The sequence below is a fragment of the Aulonocara stuartgranti genome (genome assembly GCF_965226115.1).
Source record: "Aulonocara stuartgranti genome assembly, chromosome: 23".
Lineage (NCBI taxonomy): Eukaryota > Metazoa > Chordata > Actinopteri > Cichliformes > Cichlidae > Aulonocara > Aulonocara stuartgranti.
The window spans coordinates 12,375,800-12,395,000 of record NC_138958.1 but is presented as its reverse complement, the minus strand read 5'-3'; the positions used below and the strand labels follow the sequence as shown (position 1 = coordinate 12,395,000).

General features: G+C 42.3%; 1 protein-coding gene across 18 annotated transcripts in view; it reads right to left on the bottom strand.

Moving 5' to 3' along the window:
- Positions 1 to 19,201, bottom strand: part of celf5a (cugbp, Elav-like family member 5a) — a 194,749-nt gene that overhangs the window by 154,536 nt on the left and 21,012 nt on the right. For all 18 annotated transcript variants that reach the window (XM_082525565.1, XM_082525558.1, XM_082525560.1 and 15 more), the window contains one exon: positions 18,379 to 18,461. In XM_082525565.1, coding sequence (XP_082381691.1) covers positions 18,379 to 18,461 — 83 coding nt within the window. The remainder of the gene's footprint in view (positions 1 to 18,378; positions 18,462 to 19,201) is intronic.

Here is a 19,201-nt window from a genome sequence, read left to right as displayed (position 1 = left end):
TGCTTCCCCTACCATTAAGGTTATTCAAAGCAAGCACCCAGCGAGATGTGTCATCTGCCAAGGTGACAGTAATGCACTATTTCTTTTCATCTTCAAGCAATGCCTGCATTATCAGTATATAAAATGAATTGCGAGACAGTCTCTTTCACCTGTGCCAAATGAAAGAGGCCTCAGCAAAACAAACAATCCGCTGTTTTCTCTCAAGGCAACTGAGCAGGTATATCAAAGGAGAGTAAAAAATGACCATTATGTGTGCTGTTTGTCTCTGCTAGGTCATGAGAGAGATGGCTTTCCGCTGCAAGAGCGCAGCGAGTGAGTTTGCTCACAGTCTCAGCTTTACTCTAGTCGAGCAGGAGCCGCCGTTGAATTGTGACTTGCTGCATGGAGCCTCGAATGAGAACTGACACTATATAAGATGATAAAAGCTTAGAGCGATGCTTAGCAAGTATCAAAAGGCTCAAGCAAAGCGGTGTGTGATGCTGACAATGCAGAATATTAATAAGATAAGTAATAAAATCAATTGAATCCTAAGATTTTGTATTACTGTGCATTGAATCATCATACAGTATATCACCAGTGTCAGCATTATGCATTCCCTGCTCAGTCAGAATCCAGAGCTATTCAGAAGCCATCTTTATTAGTATTACAAGAATCTTACTAAAGGCAGTGACCACAAGGCTTGTGCTTGTAGCACCTGACTGTGGAGGGCTCGGGGTCAGTTCGTCAGGAACTCGGGGGTAAAGGACAGAGCTGTCACTGCAATAAAAGAAAATGTACAGGAACAGGGCTTTCCACATGAATGACTGGGTGCACACTGATTTCATTTCCTATGCAATGTAGTGGTTTGAGAAAAAAATAGGCTCAAAAGACAAATAAAAGAAAAAGCTCAGTTGATATTGAGGCGTGGGACCCTACTGGCTAATTATAAAGTGTAAGCTTAATTGGAAACCAAAACAGTTATTTCAGATCCAAAATCCAGCGAATGCATTTTATCTGTTTTTTTCTATCGTCTCTGTTTATGCACATCTAGATTTTAATGAGCCTCTCTTAAAAATTATGCAGAAAGAGCAAGCCAGTCTGATGGAGAATAGGTTAGGAAAAGTGCATTAATAAATTACTCCCCCTGTCTCTATTCATTTTGGTCAGGATCTGCTTTATTCTCACTGAACCTGTGCTATCACTCTGACTCGGAATAAGGTTTAAACAGGGGGGTGCAGTAGATTAAATCCCCTTTTACTGTATTTATTAGACATGGACATTTTAATAAAATCAGTTTATTGGAAAGCCAATGCTGTATTCAGATGTTTATAATGCTCTCACGCAGTTGTAATGTATGTAAGGGCTATTTGCTGCTGAAGAGATATATTACAGCCGGAGATACCTCCCAAGCAAGTTATTAAAAACACTAAACCATTAGTTGGCGAAGCCGGGGCTCAGTCCTTCACTCTCCTGATCTCCTCGCTGCTCTCTTCTCCCGAGAGACTAAAATTAGACAAAACATCCCTGACACACACTACAACACAGTAGCCAGGATGCATGCATGCCCCCCCCCCACCCCCCACCCACACACACACAACTATTTATAGCACATTACCATAACAGTGACCTATTTGTTTGCTTCTAAACTGTCTGGGCACCGCATTTTATACCGCACACACTTCATGCCAAAAACTCGAGATGAAAGTAGAGACTGCATCATGAAGGGCATGTCATTTTGGGAATTTTATTTTACAATCAAAGGTTCTTTTTTTTGGGAAGGGGGGGGGGGGTGATAAAGGATATAAACTGCAGACTGCTACACTGGTCTACCTTGACAATGGATACATTGTCAATCACCTATTACTACTGAATATTGGGTGACTGTACTTTATTTAAGCAGGACTAATATAAAGGAGTCCTCTCTGGTCTCGGACAGAGTATTTGTAGGCTACGTTTTTGCTCCAGGGAACCCTGCGGCACTCTAGCACCAATGGTCCCGAGAGAAGTGCCACCACGGCTGAGTAAGGAGAAACATGGCTTTGAGATACAGAGATGGAACAATGTAGAAAAGACAGAATGACACACAGCGAGTGGGAAATAAAAAAGGTAAGAGAGAGTAAGGAAGAAAAACACAAAGACAGAAAACTGAGGACAGCATTGTGCATTCAGATAAGCATTTAAAATATTTCCATCCAAAACTTAAATATGAGGACAGACTCATACAGTAGCAAATCCATTGTTATTTATAGCACTGAGAAGGGCAATATGATGCATCCGCAATTATAAAACACATTCATTTGCCTATGAAAGAAAAAAAGCTCACGTGTACTAAAAGTGTTAACTCCACTGAGGGTTTCGGGGGAGCTGAAAAATACTGCTACAACCAGGGCCCACGTGGGTTCAGGTAATTCAAAGGAGTTTGGCAGCATGACAAAAGACATAAATCAAAGGTACGCATTTTGGTTTATACAAAGGCTGAGCTAAAATTACAGGTCAGAAAAGCAATTACACTTTTCTGAGGCTGTCAAATCGAATAAGAAATGTGTTTTAGACAAAAGACGGAAAGCAGTCTGCTAGATGGGTGTCATAACACACTGCAGTTTTGCCCCGGGGTGGTAGGAATTGTTTTGCCTTGCAAAAAGTATTTTCTTTAATGTGCAATTTTCAGCCAACACAGGATAGCATCAGTACTACTACTGCAAGCAGCCATACTGTTACAAAAAACAGCATCCAAATTCTTATTACCAGATGAATTAAGGATATTTAGAATTTAAATTTAAGAGATAAGCTTGTACATAGTAGTAGAAGAAAGTAGTAGCGGCTGGAGGAAACTGTTTTAGTAATTTGGTGCCATATAAATTGAATTGACTTGAATTATTAGCCATTTAGCACCATGGACAGCACCACACACTGCCAAAAAAAGTGAATCTTGGAGTGCAGCAGGATTTGCTGATTGTACAGTACCAAAAGCTGCTAAACATGTCATCCCTGATCAGTTGTGACATTAAAACAGCACTGACAATTAAAATATTGTGTCAGATGTCACGTATATCGGATTAGCACTTAAAACCTGTAGCTGACAACATAATTGCAGCTCCGCTTCTCTGCATACCCTGTGATTATCCTGCTGGAAAAACAACACATAAGCAAACAAACAAACAAGCAAACAAATTAAAATATGCTTTTGCTTACTACAAAAGCATATAGCCCTGATTTTGGAAGCTAACACTCCAGTTAAAACCTCCATCTGTTGAAATCCATTCCCGAGGTGCTCCTGGAAACTGTAAACGCCCACACACAGAAAACTCTGCCAGGAGAACAAAGACAAACATTTCAGAACTCCCGTGCACCTCTCGCACCACAGCGCACGGAGAAGACAAAAATCTTTCCCCCTGCTAAATATATGGGCTTGACGTGGGAGCATGTGGGCTGGTGAAAAGCTCAAGATGCAATGCTTTACTTCAACAAAGCTCTGCAATATTAAGACAGCCTTATCTCTCATCATTTCCCTTACTCTGAACAGTACATTCCCACAACACATAGCCTAGTTTAGCAGGACACATTTATCTCGTAATATTTTGGGAGGAACAATGTGAAACGTGATGCCATGAATGATATCATTAACGTTCTAATATCTTTGTTAAAGTAGAGTACAAAGATGTGCCTAAATCTCGTGGTGCGCTGTTTTCCCCTGCTGTCAGTGCTCCTCTCCATAAACACTCACAAACAAGTCCAAAAAAAGATTTCTATACAATAATACCCACAGCCCATTCATATTTATAGCCAACATCAAAGGGAAGAAGAAATGCATTAGAGCACATTTTGGCTCAAGGGAAGAAGAAGAAGAAGAAGAAGACGACGACATTCCACAGTTACTCAACTACAGCGTTAAACTACCATCATCTACTCAAAGACATTTCATTTGAACCAGTGATGTTAAATGATTAAGCAATAATTCAGCAAGCGGTTCTCAATCAGAGGTCCAGAGGACCAGTGCATCCCCGAGGGCAAAGAGCACATGTTCCTCTCCATGCTGACTTTACATTTATGCCACTGCTGCAACGTTACATACGCACACAACGTTGCAACATAAGGGTCTGCTTACTTTTCTATAATGCCTTTTACATACAACCACAACAGTATGCATCTTAAAACCCTTCACTGGATGCATATGATGTTTTTAGGCCAAAACCAAGTGCAATTGTACAAAACAGCGGTACAGTTTTAAAAGCAGTTTTAAATGCTCGCTGAATATTCATTTGATTTGGCTTATTTGTTTATTGCATAAGTGAGCTGATAAACTAAAACCATTCTTTTTCTAATATTTTTAAGACCCACGCTTTATTTTTGAAGTCTTATGTTGCTATTATTTTGGCTTAACTATTAAGGCAAGTACCTGAGCACTGCTATGTGTTGCATATTATATTAAAGCCTCTCCACAAATGCAGAACAAGTTCTATAACAAATTCACTTGCATCCAATGCTAGCACATATACATCTTCAATAACAAGACACGCTTGTGAAGAAAACACTCTGCACTTAATCCAAGTTCAGTGTAAAACCATAATAAAGCTGCATCAAAGGCCACAAATGAGACCGATTCAATTTTGTTTTTTTACGTGCTCGTCTTTAGACGTATTTTCAAAGATCATCGGAATAATTTTTGTCTCCAATATGTCAGACCAGGACATCACAACAACATGCTCACAGATGAAAACCTCCTATTAACCTTGGTCCATCCATCACCGAGGATGCTAACAACAGAATAACAGTCACTTAAAAAGCATGAGGACATCCATTTTGTTCATTGTGTTTGCAATTCACATGGTGACACTAAGAGAACCCATCCACTTCTCTGTCAGAAGAAATCCATTAGTCAAACCAAACACTGACACTTAGAATGTCAAACACACAGGTAGCACATAATTTGTTTTACAACAGTGTGATAGCTGGAAATGGGGGCTGGTGAATAATATCTGCCAACTGCGGAAAAATGCACAATCTGAAATTACCAGAGGGGGGATATTTAAATGTTTGTGTCATTTTAAATCTTGGGAACAGTTTATGCCTTTGGTCATGACTATTTTGCACGCCATCCACTATGGGTTTGTGTGAGTAAGACTGCAGCCACAATGGATAATCTTGTTCTATTGAAAACGTAACCGTTAAAAAAATGAAAAGAACTACATTCAAGACTTTATATGTTGATGACATAATGTGTAATACATGGAAACTATAAACGTATTCCTATTTAGATGTTTAAATCGTTGCTTTTGAACGCCCTTGTTTCTGTGTCAGTCAGAAAACATCCTGTCACTTCCTGTCTTCCAGGCAATAAGAGAGCATGCGGCACACAGGGCTTTGTTGTTCTCCCTAATGTGAGTTAATCTGGATGCTGTCACATCAAACGCAGGGACATCTTAGGTGTTATGTAGATAGTCTTAATAGAAACTTAGCCTGGCTCTGTCCCTTTGGGCCCCTCTCTTGCCTTTCCATTTGGTTGGAGGCAGAGAGATTGGCCATCTTCAAAGCCCTCTGTGTGTTTCTGTATCGACCACGCTCCTCTGCGGCCCCAGAGGCTCCCTATTAGAAAGGATTTGTCTTACAAGCTCTGTGTGGTGCCACTCTCAAAAAATAAAAAAAATGAAGAAAAAGTGAAAAACATGTTACTTGTGGAGCTCTTCTGCTGTAGCCACTTCACTTCAAAACACTTTGATCTCATTCCCTAATTTTAAATCAGCCCAAACTGTTCATCCTAACACACTCTGCGCCTATAGAGCAACGTCTGGCATACGCAGATATCAGTTTCACCAGCAAATGCAGATATCAAGCACGTACCCTTTCATCATATAGATCCATTCACGTTGCACCGGGAAATGTGTCACTGAGGCGATAGCTTTTTAGTTTGCGGCAGAAATAAGCCTGGATTCACAGACGGGGGCTGGGCTGAGCAGGGCCAACGGTTTATGAGATATACAATTTTTTTTTTTCATTTCTTTGCTTTTGCCAGGGCTCCATGTTGATCCATAGATAACCTGTCATCTCATCTTCTCCCCTGCCTTTATTACTGTATGCATTTCGGTAAGCTAACGCCAGAGCAGACTGCTTTCGACCAATAAGGTTGCCGGGCTGAGAAGAACAGCAGTATTTCCAGAGGAAGGAGGTGTGAGAGAGGGTGAAAAAGCCAGAGAGAGGGAGACGGGTAGGGCAGTTTTTATTTTGCAGTCTTCACTACAAACTGAAATATACTCAGGCAGTGTAACTATAGATGGCCAGACTATACCCACAGGGCTCTCAGTATGTAGGGACACAATAATAAATCCAGCATTATCAGATCCCAGTCATTCAGCAGACGCAGCCTAAGTGCTTTTAGATGTGTCAGAGGACATGACAGACTTTCATTGCTCCGCTGATGACTTCCCATTCATCCTTTGTAAAATTACTTAACAGTTCCCTGTAGAGCCTTAAATGTTCACTTTTGTGGTTTTGTTTATATACAGCATTTTTCACCAAAGCAGTCTGTGTGTCTTTGAGACCTAACGACGACACAAATGCATTTCCCACTTCACAAAACTTTTGCAAAGCCATTGTTCTTGCCTTCTCGCTTTTTAGTGGCAAACTAATAAGACATTACAGCCTGCTTCAGAAATCTTTGCTTTGCAGTGCCACTTGTGGTCATAAGCCCGAGAAAGTACTCTTAAAGCATGTCAACCAGCAAATACTAGAATACTAGACTAGTAATAGTGGGTTGAAAGACGTAGTCCTCTCTTCCAAGATAGAAAAGCAGGCAAGGAAGTGAGCTGGACAACACGCTCTGCCCTTTCCCAATCTTGAAAGGGGGGGCACAGGAGAGTAGCCTTTCAAGAATATATTAATAACACTGCAGTAAAAAGCACACCGGTGAGGTGGGGACAAGCTGAACCCATCAAATTAATCTGAGATAAATTTGCAAGTCATCATCATAATTTAAAATGTTTTAGAGACAGAATAAATGATCAAAGAATAAAAGGAACTAGACTGACAAAGATGTACGATGGAAAGTGAGGAGAGGCAGAAAAAAGAGAAATGAAGTGAGGAAAAAGAGACAGCAGACATATTTTGATGGACAAAGAAGTAGCCTTACAAGGGCAGATAGGCAGAGAGATCCCATAAGCTGGCAGAGGAAACAGACAGGACAAGCAGCCAGTCAAAATCTATATGCTGCGGTGATGTCGTACAGACTGATAGATTCATAAATAATGAATCAAGAAAAAAAACAGATAAAATAAATTCTGTAAATAAATGTGCCGCCTTGTGTCCTCTGCCCCATCGCCTAATGGATTTTGCTTGCGTGTGTACGTAATTTAAATGCGTCGCAGCCCACGCTGCCATGGTAATCATTTGCCTCAGCCCCCATTACTGATGTGCAATGATGATGAGCGACAGCTTTACCCTACCTTATAGAAACACACAAACGGCTACAAGATCATCGCCGCATTTATCAGTGAGCTTATTATGAGCGCTCAAAATCAAAATCTATAACTACTGAAATGTGCTACCAGATTCCGCAGGCTGCATTATACGCCGCCACAAGCGTTTCTAAAACAAAGTGGAAATTAATTAACGAGAAGGAAAGTTCAAAATAATTCAACCCTAAAATTCAAAATGAAAGATTACCACAGGTATAATTCTGCAATTCACATCCAGACTGAGCTTCATCACCTGTAACAGCTGTGCACAATCAAACAGTCAAATTGGAGAGGTTATTATTTCCCAGTAAGTAATTTGAGTGAGCCTGGCACTCGCTGATTAAAACAAACAAAATCACAGAATGAAGTACTCATATCCTCAACTTCCCAACGCATTTCAAATATACTGTATTAACTTCTCTACTTTTCTGTAATGATTTTGGCAACAGCACTGCAAATGCATGCAACACCGAAACAATTTCAAAAGACATTCTTGTTTAGATTCAACACACTTAATGTTCTCTCACCTACAACCACATCTACAACAACTGCTGCTATAACTAGTCCTTTTGCTAATAATGTGAGCAAATGCATTACATTCGGTGCACAACGGCAGCACAGAGGTAAAAGTATGGTGCTTAGGGTGAGTCTTTTGCAGAGAGAATTGTTGTGAAAGGTTTAATGGCATGATCGATATCAGATATTAATATAGCGTACCATCACATGGATTATCCATCAAATATACAGGGATTGAAGCTGTGGGATTGCTTTGGCTCTTAAGTCTTTTGTTCACTTGATTCTCCTCCCTGCTTTTATCATTTTTTTCCTTTAGCCGATCCTTATGAAAATCTGAGACGTAGCTCATATTCAGACAGCGAAAACCACACTGAAAACCTAATGACTGCCTCTGGGATGCCTTTGGACTTCTCCACAGGATTCAAAATAGGAAGAACCACGGCTATGCTGCTTTTTTCAGACTGATACAGTACAGGTTAAAGCTTGGAGTCCTGATCAGACAAGGAGGCCCTCCATCAATAACCTCCCACTCTCCATTTCCCCTCTATCTCACGCCCTCCATCTCATTTCTTAATCTTTACAACTCAGTGATTCAAATACCTTTCCTCCTACTTCTCATTCCATTTCACAGTCTCCAAGTCTTCTTTTTGACCCATGCCTACCTACTCCTCTCGCTCTCCCTCTATTTCTCTCTCTCATCCACACATCTTCATCATTTCTCCCGTTTTCCATTTGCTCGCTCTTTTTTTGCCTCCAATCTCACTTCACAGACCCGCCTCCTGTCTGAGAACTTGGAGAAAGCACATTAAAGGATGCATACTGGCTAAACCTGCCGAGCTGCGTGACTCTAAATTGGATCCTCTAAAACTTGCCTCTTGCATGTGTGCCACAGCTGCGCAGGGAACCCCAAGGCCTGACAAGAGTTAAAGACCAAGTGGTCTCTATCCACAGCACAGCACAAGTCACTTTGTCTCACACGCAGACACGCACAGAAATGTAAAGCTCTTCAGTGTGCCGACAAACTCTGTAAACAACAACACAACCCAATGTGTCCCTACGAGCCCTTCGCAGGTTTATGATACAGCCCTGCAATGGTTTTGGGGGCTGTGGTGGAAGTGGGATGTTGAGGGGAATTTAGTGTTTCACCTAAATGGGAGCTTGCTGCCTGGAAGACATCGAGTATACTGTTTTACTCTGAATTATTAAAAGCTGCCTGTTATTGCAGCTTGGACTGAAATAGTTTAGATGCCACAGACTACAGCTGTTGGCATAAAACTATATAATTTATATTCCCAGCTATTCTGCAGCCATCCAGCTTATTGCTATTTTTCTATATGAAAGGCTATACAACTGCCATGATGGACAAAACATTACTACTTTAAATAAGTGTCAGGTGAACTCTAAGTTTGATGAAACCCCCCCCAAAAAAAATAACTGTCAGAATCCCAGCAAAAAGAATATGCCTACGTGCTTGATCTCGCCTCTGCAAGCTCAGCTATATCCAGTGGGGCAGACGACAGAAGCCTTCACCGGCAGCGATCACCCTGACACTGGCTCCCTGAGCGAGCTCTACTGACAACCTTCCTCTGCAATGCAAATAACCACTTCCACATGAGCAGAACCATCACTAGCACTCCCTGTACACTTGTATTCCATGTCATTATCCCTGGGGACTCGCACGCCGTTCCTCTCGTCTACCCTATGCCTCATGCTGCTACCCTTATCTGTGACGAGAAGGGGGCTGGGGCTTAAAACAAATCGGTCCGGCTCATGCATTCACAGCCATGATAGAGGGCTGCCACTGGCTTTTTTTCTACTCATACCTCCTGTCAGTCACACTTGCCCTCCAGCCATGTGTACTGTATATCATTAGTCCTGATTTTTTTGCTGACAAACGCTGGCTGTCGTGCTGCGCAGCCCCCTTACCCTCTCTCTATGGACACTACACCAAAGCATGGCGAGATGTGCCTTACAAATGAGCTCTCTCTGGTTCCAACATGTGCAAGTGCACCATTTCGCTGTGTATGCGGATAGCACGCACACAGACATCCAAATACATGAGAATAGATGTTCTAAGATTGGAGGTATGACTTAAAGCTGTCAGCGTGACCCCGTGGCTCCTTCTCCCTCCTCTCGTCTTTTCTCAATATTTCAACTGTTCTGTCACTTCATCCCCCTCTAATCTCTCACACACTCCTCCTCACCCCCCCTCTCTCCCAAAGGCACACGGTCCACCCAGTGAGATGTCAGCCCCGATTAGCATGTTTTTGCCTCTAAAACGGTCATCTTGTCTATTTGGATATCCACTTTTTGTGAGCTAATCATTTTTACCATCTATTTCAACACGCATGCAAGGACACACACTCACACTGCGAGACATACACACCCCTCTACTCAGGGCCTTATTGTTTACAGCTTATGATCCATGCGCATAGCCCTCGCACTTTTTTTTTCTTTGTGTCTGCGGGCAGAATCACACCTGTACAAGCTTCTACGGGGACTCGCAGATGGATTGTCACTCGGTATCTGGGCCTTGCCTCTTGCAAGGCTCTGCACAGCCATGCCCGCAAGCCTGGAATAAAACCAGACTCATCTGGTTCAGCTCCACTGGTACTGGTAGGTGATGCTTCACAGTGCCAAATTGGCATTAGGTCATCCCAACTGTACGGCATAAAAACGGATCAAACGGGCACAGAAGTGCAAGCGGTTGTTTTCAAACTGAAAAACAAAACCTACAAAAGCCCCTCCCACCCATTAGACACAAAACCCAGCTCTATAACCCAGATCATAGCTGTGTCACATGATTGCATTTCACAGACAGGCGGGCAAGCAGTCTCCAGCCATAACTAAAAAAATAGGTTAAACAGGCTAAAAATATCAAAAACATTAATAATTCAGCTTTTTTGCAAACCTGTACCTCAGAAAAAAATAGCACACATTATACAGTGAAGTGGTTTAATGGGTAGGGTAGTTAGCAGTGAGCACTGGGAGGGACCACAGCACCAATCTGTCATCCCTGCTAATGTCACAGGTGATGTCAACAACCTATTCGCTGGAACGTTGAAGACAATATAATTACACAGCAAGCAAGACACAAAGTAGGCAAAGTTCTTCATGTTTCTCATGCACGGGAGAGAACCGGACAAACGCCATTCCTTCGCTTGACCCCAGTTGCTCTCGTCCGCACACAAAGAGTACCTTGCCTGTGTGTGTGTGTGTGTGTGTGTGTGTGTGTGTGTGTGTGTGGGGGGGGGGGGTGTCAGACTGTGACCCCATAAAGACTTCCCTAAACCTGCTGGTCTGGAAGTCCAGCAGTTCATCTAAACAAAAGGCACTTAGACTAAAACAGATATAGATATGTTTATCCTACCATAAAACAATAAGAGAACCTCTCCCATGCTCCCAGAGTGCTCTGGAATTAAGGATCAAACCTCTACCAATCTAAAACTAATTATAAAACTCTAAGCATATATAAGTAGATATTTCTAAGCATAAATGACAATCAACAATACAAAACCTAACATCAAGTTTTAGAAGTTCATATGCACTGGCTGTATATAATGACATGAAATTTCTATGATGAAACACATTTTAATGTTTCAGTTGGTGTTCTTTATTCTCCAAAGGCAGGTGCAGAGAGCAGATCAAGACTTTTTTTTCTTCTTCAAAATACTCTCAGAGGCCAATCCCCTGAGAGAAAGAAGGCTTCTCTAAATATGTAGCTAATCTACCACACAGAAAACCAAGACGAACAAAAGAGAGGTGTGTGGGAGCGTGTGTGTGTGTGTGTGTGTGGACGTTAAATGGGTACCAGAGGACCAACAATGAGAAGAAGCAGAAGGTGGATTGCAAGCAACATTGTCACAGCTACCCTTTGCGTATGTGTGCGTGCATGTGTGTGTGCGTGCGTGTTTAAGGATATTCAGTTCCTCTGGGAGCACTTTAGCACCACAGCTCTTTGCTGCGTACATTACACGAATATACCATTACAACAGACATACACACAGACACGTGGAGAGTTGCACACACACACACAATCCATAAAAACTATTGTTCTGTTGCGGTCACACGCTGATATGATTTGGGAACATTGTTAGGTGCCATATACCACAGTCCCACCAATAATAGGTAAATAAAAAGTGTTTGCTGACACATGCACACTAACACTAAGTTAAAAATTTTGCATTAGTAGGGACCACGCCCTCAGTTACATTTGACAAACCTTCTGATAAGTGAATGGAAGACGGGACAAGCATAGTCAAAGAACCAGAAGGAGAAATGTACGACATGTGGTCCGGCTCCTGAAATTTGGATAAATGATCTCCAGTTCGTAGCACATCATCAGACCTGGGTATTAAGTTCAGAACAGAAGAGATCACAAACATGATTTAAAAACTAATATCTATAATATCTTATTCTCATTTCAGTATAAACTTCGCAACACAAAATCCTGTACAGTTCATAAAACTGAAAAAAATTAAAGACCACCCTCATGCCCTTTCTAACATACACAATAATGTTATCTTTTTCCTGAAAATATACACACATGCATACGAACACACCCAGACACATGAACACGTATTGCAGTTACCCAAAGGCTAAATTCTAACGAGTCCCCTTTCCCTGACTACAAGGTCTCCAATCCTGCCAGCACCGATTGGCTTCATGCTGACCAGTCTGCTCTATATCCACCCCCACCCTCACCCACTCAGCACAGTCACATACAGCACATACACAACCAGCCAGTACACTACATTCATGTACGGAGGGGTGACATATTAAAGGAAAAACTCTTTCACGGGCGAACTCAGGTCACGATATTTTCCACACTTATCCTTTCTCACATGTAATGCACAGCAGGAAAGCAGGAAGCGCTCCATTTCAGAGATCTCTGCACCTCTGGAAATACTTGATGTGGTTTAGGCGAGGGAGGAACCTGGACAGAGTGTGCAGGAGGCACACGTGACTCCCAAAAACTAGCAGAACTGAATATTAGCTTTGTACATAGTGGCACAATCTGACATCACACACATTTTGTACTGCAGAGCAGGCAGGGCAAAGACCAGCTCGGTTCTGATCTGAATGCATCTTTGTGTTCTCACAAGCAGCTCTCCCACATGCCACTGAAACAGCATTAATGCGTCTTACAATTCTACAAATCACTGCAACTCTAGTGGAGTGTGTTATATGCAAAAACCCCTGTAGGGGTTCATTTGGATTCAGATCTGCTGATTGTGAAAGGCACATGCCATTCTTGAAGAGAGCATTTCCATCAGGTCAGACGTGTTTCATTATAACCTAAAGGCATGAAGCCAACGTGATGTTCTTTAGATTTTCAATAAGCTGTTCCACTGAGGGGCCATGTGGAGCCGAACCATGACAGCAGAACACAGCTACCAAATCCCCTAACTACAGGGTCAAGGGTTCAAGTTTTTTTTTCTTAATTTGTCACCAATGTGAACACACTACGTAGTGTAGCATTGAATTATTCAGCCTTTGCAGCAGCCAGGCAGCACACAGCAAGCCTTGGCTGTAGACAATAAACAGGTGGATAGGATGCATTAGTAAGCATAGGTAAATATGTTATGTGTGTGTCTGTGCATATACGTGTATGAATAAAACCCAATGAAGTAAAGATGGGCCATTTGCAGCATGGTGGAGCCAGCCTCATTTCCCCAGTACCAGCTCAGCCATTCTCCACAATATAACCACGCTTTGCTTCTCACTCCTCTCTCATGCTGTTATGGTTCAGGTGAGCAGCGGCATGTACACACAATTACACATACAAACACACATATAGAAACAGACTGCATCCGTGTGCACTCAGAATCAGAATCAGAATCAGAATACTTTATTGATCCCTGGGGGAAATTATTTTTTGTTACAGTGCTCCATTTTAAACCAACATTAAGACAAGACAGACAATACGCTAACTAAGAATAGTACAATATATACATATATATACATACATACATACATAAGTCACTTATAAATAAATATTTGGAAAAGAAACATGTGTAGTTGTAGCAGCAAACACAGCAAACTCACACAGAAGACTAACAGTGCAGATATGTATATAGCAGAGGGCAGAGCGCAACAGTGAGGGAGCAGAAGAGACAGAAATGGAGACAGAGGAAAGCAATCGAGAGGGAGGATATCTACTAGTGTTGACATTGCAGGAGGCTACATGTGTGTGCCGGAGCATAATCTTCCCCCTGCTCTCATTGGGTTTTTAATGTGGCTGCTATTTCCATAAACCTGCCTCCTGAATCACTGCCAGCCGCTTACACTCCCCCCAGGTCGAGCTGTACTAATACTAGGACTGAATGCATGCAGCAAACATATTTCCACCAATGCCTCTCAAAGACAATCACCGTTATACACGGTGCTAGCCCAAAAAAAGGGACGGCAGCGTGATTTGTTCTATGCAACAGTAGGTAGACTTGCTAGTCTGCGACTGAGATTATTTCTTGGATCTGTTGGATTTGAGGAGTTGCAGTGAGAGGACAGAGAGTTTTAGGAGAGTTGGGGGAGGTGGAGGATGGAGACAGGGAGGGGGATGGGTGGGCGGATAGTGTGAGGGATGCGGGATTTTGTCATGATGCTAAGCTGGGAGGAGTAAATCTCCTGCAGACTTGTGTAGGGAGCTGTGAAACTCACAAGTATACTCACCATTTGCGGTAGGAAGTGGGCATTAACTGCCATAAAGAGTCATCAGAAAACATTTTAGTGGCCATCAGGGGATATTTATATTTCAGTTGGCTTGGAAAGAAATACTGATAGGACATGCTTGAACAGTCACATACTCAAAAGCTCACTAGTTTGGTATATGTTAGAAAATTAAATGTCTCTCCATCAGCGGCACACAAATATATTCCAGACTCGCTGTCATTGGGGGGTATGCAATCAGGGCACACCGCCATGTGCGCATGTTTTTCGTCCCACCTTTATACATTGCTATCTGTATATACACAGAACTGGCAGCAGTGCAAAGCCAGCTTACCACATGTACACAAACACACACGACTAATAGAGCCAAGCGGCACACACCTGGTAAACTGTCAGAGGTTCTCCTATTCTGTGGCCAAACTTATGTCAGGCACTCGTGTCCCCGAGGTTCCCATCACACTTCACTGCAGGAATCTATATTCCAGTCCAGTACACTTCCATTAGGCCATACTGTTCCTTTCAGCAGCTAATGTGTAACAGGGGGACACAGATAATAACATCCAAGAACACTAGCACTTCTTCCTAATAACACTGGGTTTTTTGTGTGTGACTCAGCGAGTGTTTAGATATGAAATATGAATAAGCCATAATTATAGCTTTTTGTAAAGCTAAAATGTAAACACTGGAATAAAAGTGTAAACCTGAATTAACCTGAAGGTTTAATACTTTTATTATCCACCTGCTTTTTAGTCATGGTCAGTACTGTAATAAGATTTTGTACTCTTCTGTCTTTCATTGTTTTACAAAGTAAAATTCTCCTGCATAGAAACTCTATTTACACAGAGATACAAAGAAATCTAGATTTTGTTAGAAGGAAATTTTGACCTTGAGCAACTACTAACACCAGAAAAACATATGGCTGAGAACACAGTAGATTAATAGTGCCCATTACGAATTCAACATTTGCTTGGCTTTTGCCAAAGTACGCACAGGTTTGCTAAATTTGCAGAGTCTTATACCTTTGAATAAGGAACCAGTAAATAGGGGTGGTTTCAAAATCAAACTGGAATAAAAATCTCCTACAAGTTACAAGTTTCAAGTCAGTTTGCGTTCCCCCTCTCAGCAGGAAAAGCAAAGTAGAGGTCAGAGATTCAGCACTTTGCTCAAGGACATTACAACATACACAGAGTTTGAATTATACACTTACCCAAAATTCAAAACAGTCCATCTCATGAAATTCAAGTATGTGAATGCTGGTGTCCGTGTCTTTGCGGTCATGTGTGTACGTGGGGGTGCTTGTTTGTCGGCCCTGCTCGAGGCGTAGAAAAGCTAGTTAGGTTGTACAATTTCCATGCACGGTTCTAGTCATTTGCAAAAAGTAAAGTCCAGTAGGATTTTGGTGGTTTGGCATTAATTCCAATTCAGGCATTTAAAACAGCAAATATGGATGGGTAGCCACACTGGTCAAACTGAAACGCTCGAGAGCAGCGATGCAGGGGATAATGACAAAACGCAGACGTTAATACCTCATAACCCATCTCGGGAGAATTCCTAGTTTACATTAATTATACCATAGCCCCTGGCAAACTGCATATCAAGCAGGATTTTGCAAACAAACAACTGGCATATCTACTTACCATCAAGCAGCGAAGCAACAGGGGTCATATCGCAAAAGATTTAAGAGCAGCGAGGCTCAAGAGAGGACGGTAAAAGCTATGAGAGGCAGGCACATGTCAAACACACACACTGCAGCATGGATTTTCTTCCTATGATGTGCACAATGTTCTATAATGTAAATGAAAGTTACTCTTCCTAAACCTGACCATGCATACAGGATGATTAGGGACACTGGTGCACACCAGTGTCCCTGTAGCTACTGTTTTACTTATGGCCAGTAGAGTATACAGCATGCACTGCCTGTGCTTCCTTGGACCAGTGGTGTTTGTGTGTGTGAGTGAAGTTGAAGGGAAGAGTAAAGCACCCTCAGCCTGACACCCATCAGCGTCTGCCTGTTACATTTCTATGACATGCTTTGTCTCAGGGAGAGCAGCAGCAGTGGAGCAGTGGGAGCGGGGGAGACAGAAGGATGTGGGGTGGATAGGACTGGGTGGGGTAAAGGGGAAAATCATCAGGAGGGCTAAAGTAGGAATGAAAGGTACAAGAAAAGGGTTTTATTTCTCACATGTGATACACGGCAACTTCAGCAGCCAGTGAATGTGTGTGTGTGTGTGTGTGTGTGTGTGTGTGTGTGTGCGCGCGCAAACATGAAAGGACAAACTTTCAGACTCTTTGTCTGAGTTTGCTAAATTTATAAATACAGCTGTACAATCATAAGATTTTTTATTTTGTTACTATTAACTGGGGCTGTTTATAGCTCTCCATTAAGGTGACTGTTAAACCTGACTGAGCCCAGGTGATTTGGAGGTCTTCTCTTTGCTTTGAACAAAGGGGCATGAGGACTTGTATCTCTCCTTTATACATTCAGCCACATCCTCTATTTAATACTAATAGCACATCAGCCCTTATGGATGCCCCTCCAGTTATTAATGGCTCCGAGCCGTGGGAGGAAAAACTTAGTGGAAAATCAAGAAATCAAGACTCAAATCTGCCTTTTGTAACACATAACTGAACAGAGCTAAAAAAAAACTTAAAAAAAATTGGAGATAAATTATCTAAATTTCAGAAGCGGAACCACGCCTCTAAACACGCCCCTTCCGGTTCTCATCTATATATGACCCCCCAGCTCTATGAGCTGTTCGTTCTCGTTTTTGTGCCCCACCCTCCCTGCCCCTTTTCAATTCTTTTACTTCTTCACTTCTCATTAGTACATGGGGATCTGCCAGGCCCGGGAGCCGTCGCCAGTCCCCTCTGAGGCCTTCCCCAAACCGCAGTTCAATTCATATTTAAGCCATTCGCCTTTATCTATGACAAAACGCTGTCAAACCTGAATTGAGGGCGCGGGCCCAGCTAGTGAACTGTCCCGATGCAGTCTTGACCGCATGAAGCAGCACTACCTCTGTGATAGTCACTTCTGCCCACTCCCGTATTATTAGCATCTCTCTGGTTGTTTTCTCATATGGCTTTCAGACATTGTTGGAAGAATCAGGCAGGGCTTCTGTCCAAAGTTGCCCACATGTAGCACAACAGAGAAGATATTCTGCCTCAGCCATATTCTGGCTACTAGAAATATTTGGTTTAGACCAGTGTGGCGAGGGCGCTACCTGGACAGAGCATGTAGAGGGCAGGACACATGACATAATGTCAGCGTTGACACTCAATCCACCTACACTGTTGGAACATAGGAACAAACTCACACAAAAGCTTTGCACTAATGCATACGTGCATATAAATGTACATCAAAATGTTATCCCTGCGAAATAAAAATGTGTGCAAACTTTTGTTTGCCTCAACAAATACAAACGAAACTAAAACCTACACTCCGTTTCACGTTGTCTTTTTGACTTTCCAGAAATGCAGAGCTTTCTATTTCTATGTCATTCTATGCTATTACTTCAAAAGTATGAGGCAGAGTGGGTCTGATCAATGCTGGCAATATCCCCTTGAGAACAGACACATGAAAAAGTTTAAACCGGGCCTTCAAAAGGCTGAGCTATTGATTTAATTGCTTTCTAAAGTGTTTTTCATCTCTGACACTGTACAAGGAGAATTCCGGCTGATGTGCAGCCGGGTGCAGGTGGCATGGCTGACCACCATAGAGAGAAAAGAAAGAAGGTGAAAAGCGGTGGAGAGAGAGGCAGACACTTACCCCTGGCAGTGTTTTCTGTTCGTGGAGGGCGTTCTGGGCTTTTATGGCCGACTCTCGGGCGCAGTAGGTGAGAAATGCACAACCTGCAACACAAAGATCAAAGTCAGAACAACACTTACACATAAATTATGCACACAATGCAAAATGACACAGCCATTTGCAAGAAATATCAGCTAAAGAAACTGGTACATTAATGAGAATGAACTGAAGGAATTGGACAATTACCAAGCACGCAATTAAACACAATTAAAGAACCAAATCTGTGCTGAAGGTCTCCTGAGTTACTGAAAACCCATTGAAAACATCTCTTAGACTAAACAGAGCAAGTTAATAGAAACAGGCAACCATGCAAGACACAAGGCTACATGTAGAAAATTTTCGATGATGGCAAGGGGAGAAAGAAGAGCCAACCACAGCAAAAAAAAAAAAAGTAGGAGATGCAAAGAGCATTATTTGGATGAATAGCCAAGCCTGCCCAGCTTCCCCAACACTAGTGCCATGTCCTGTTCAAAGCTCTTAGCAGCCTGGCCAGTGTCCTCACCCTGAGAGGCTGTGACAGCAGCGGAGACAAAAGAAACAAGACTGCAGGGGAGTATTGAGTGGGGTGGAAAAGGAGAGAAGAAGGGATGTAATAGTTTAGGGATGGCTAAAGGAAAGAGATGCTGCCAAAAAAAAAGAAAAGAAAAGACAGGACAGGCCGTTAAAACTCTTGGGCTGATGCCCAACTATGAGACATTGATCTAGAACCAAAGCATACACACATCTGTGGAATTAACTGCACATGAGAAGAGAAGAGAAGAGAAGAGACCTTTGACCTTTAACA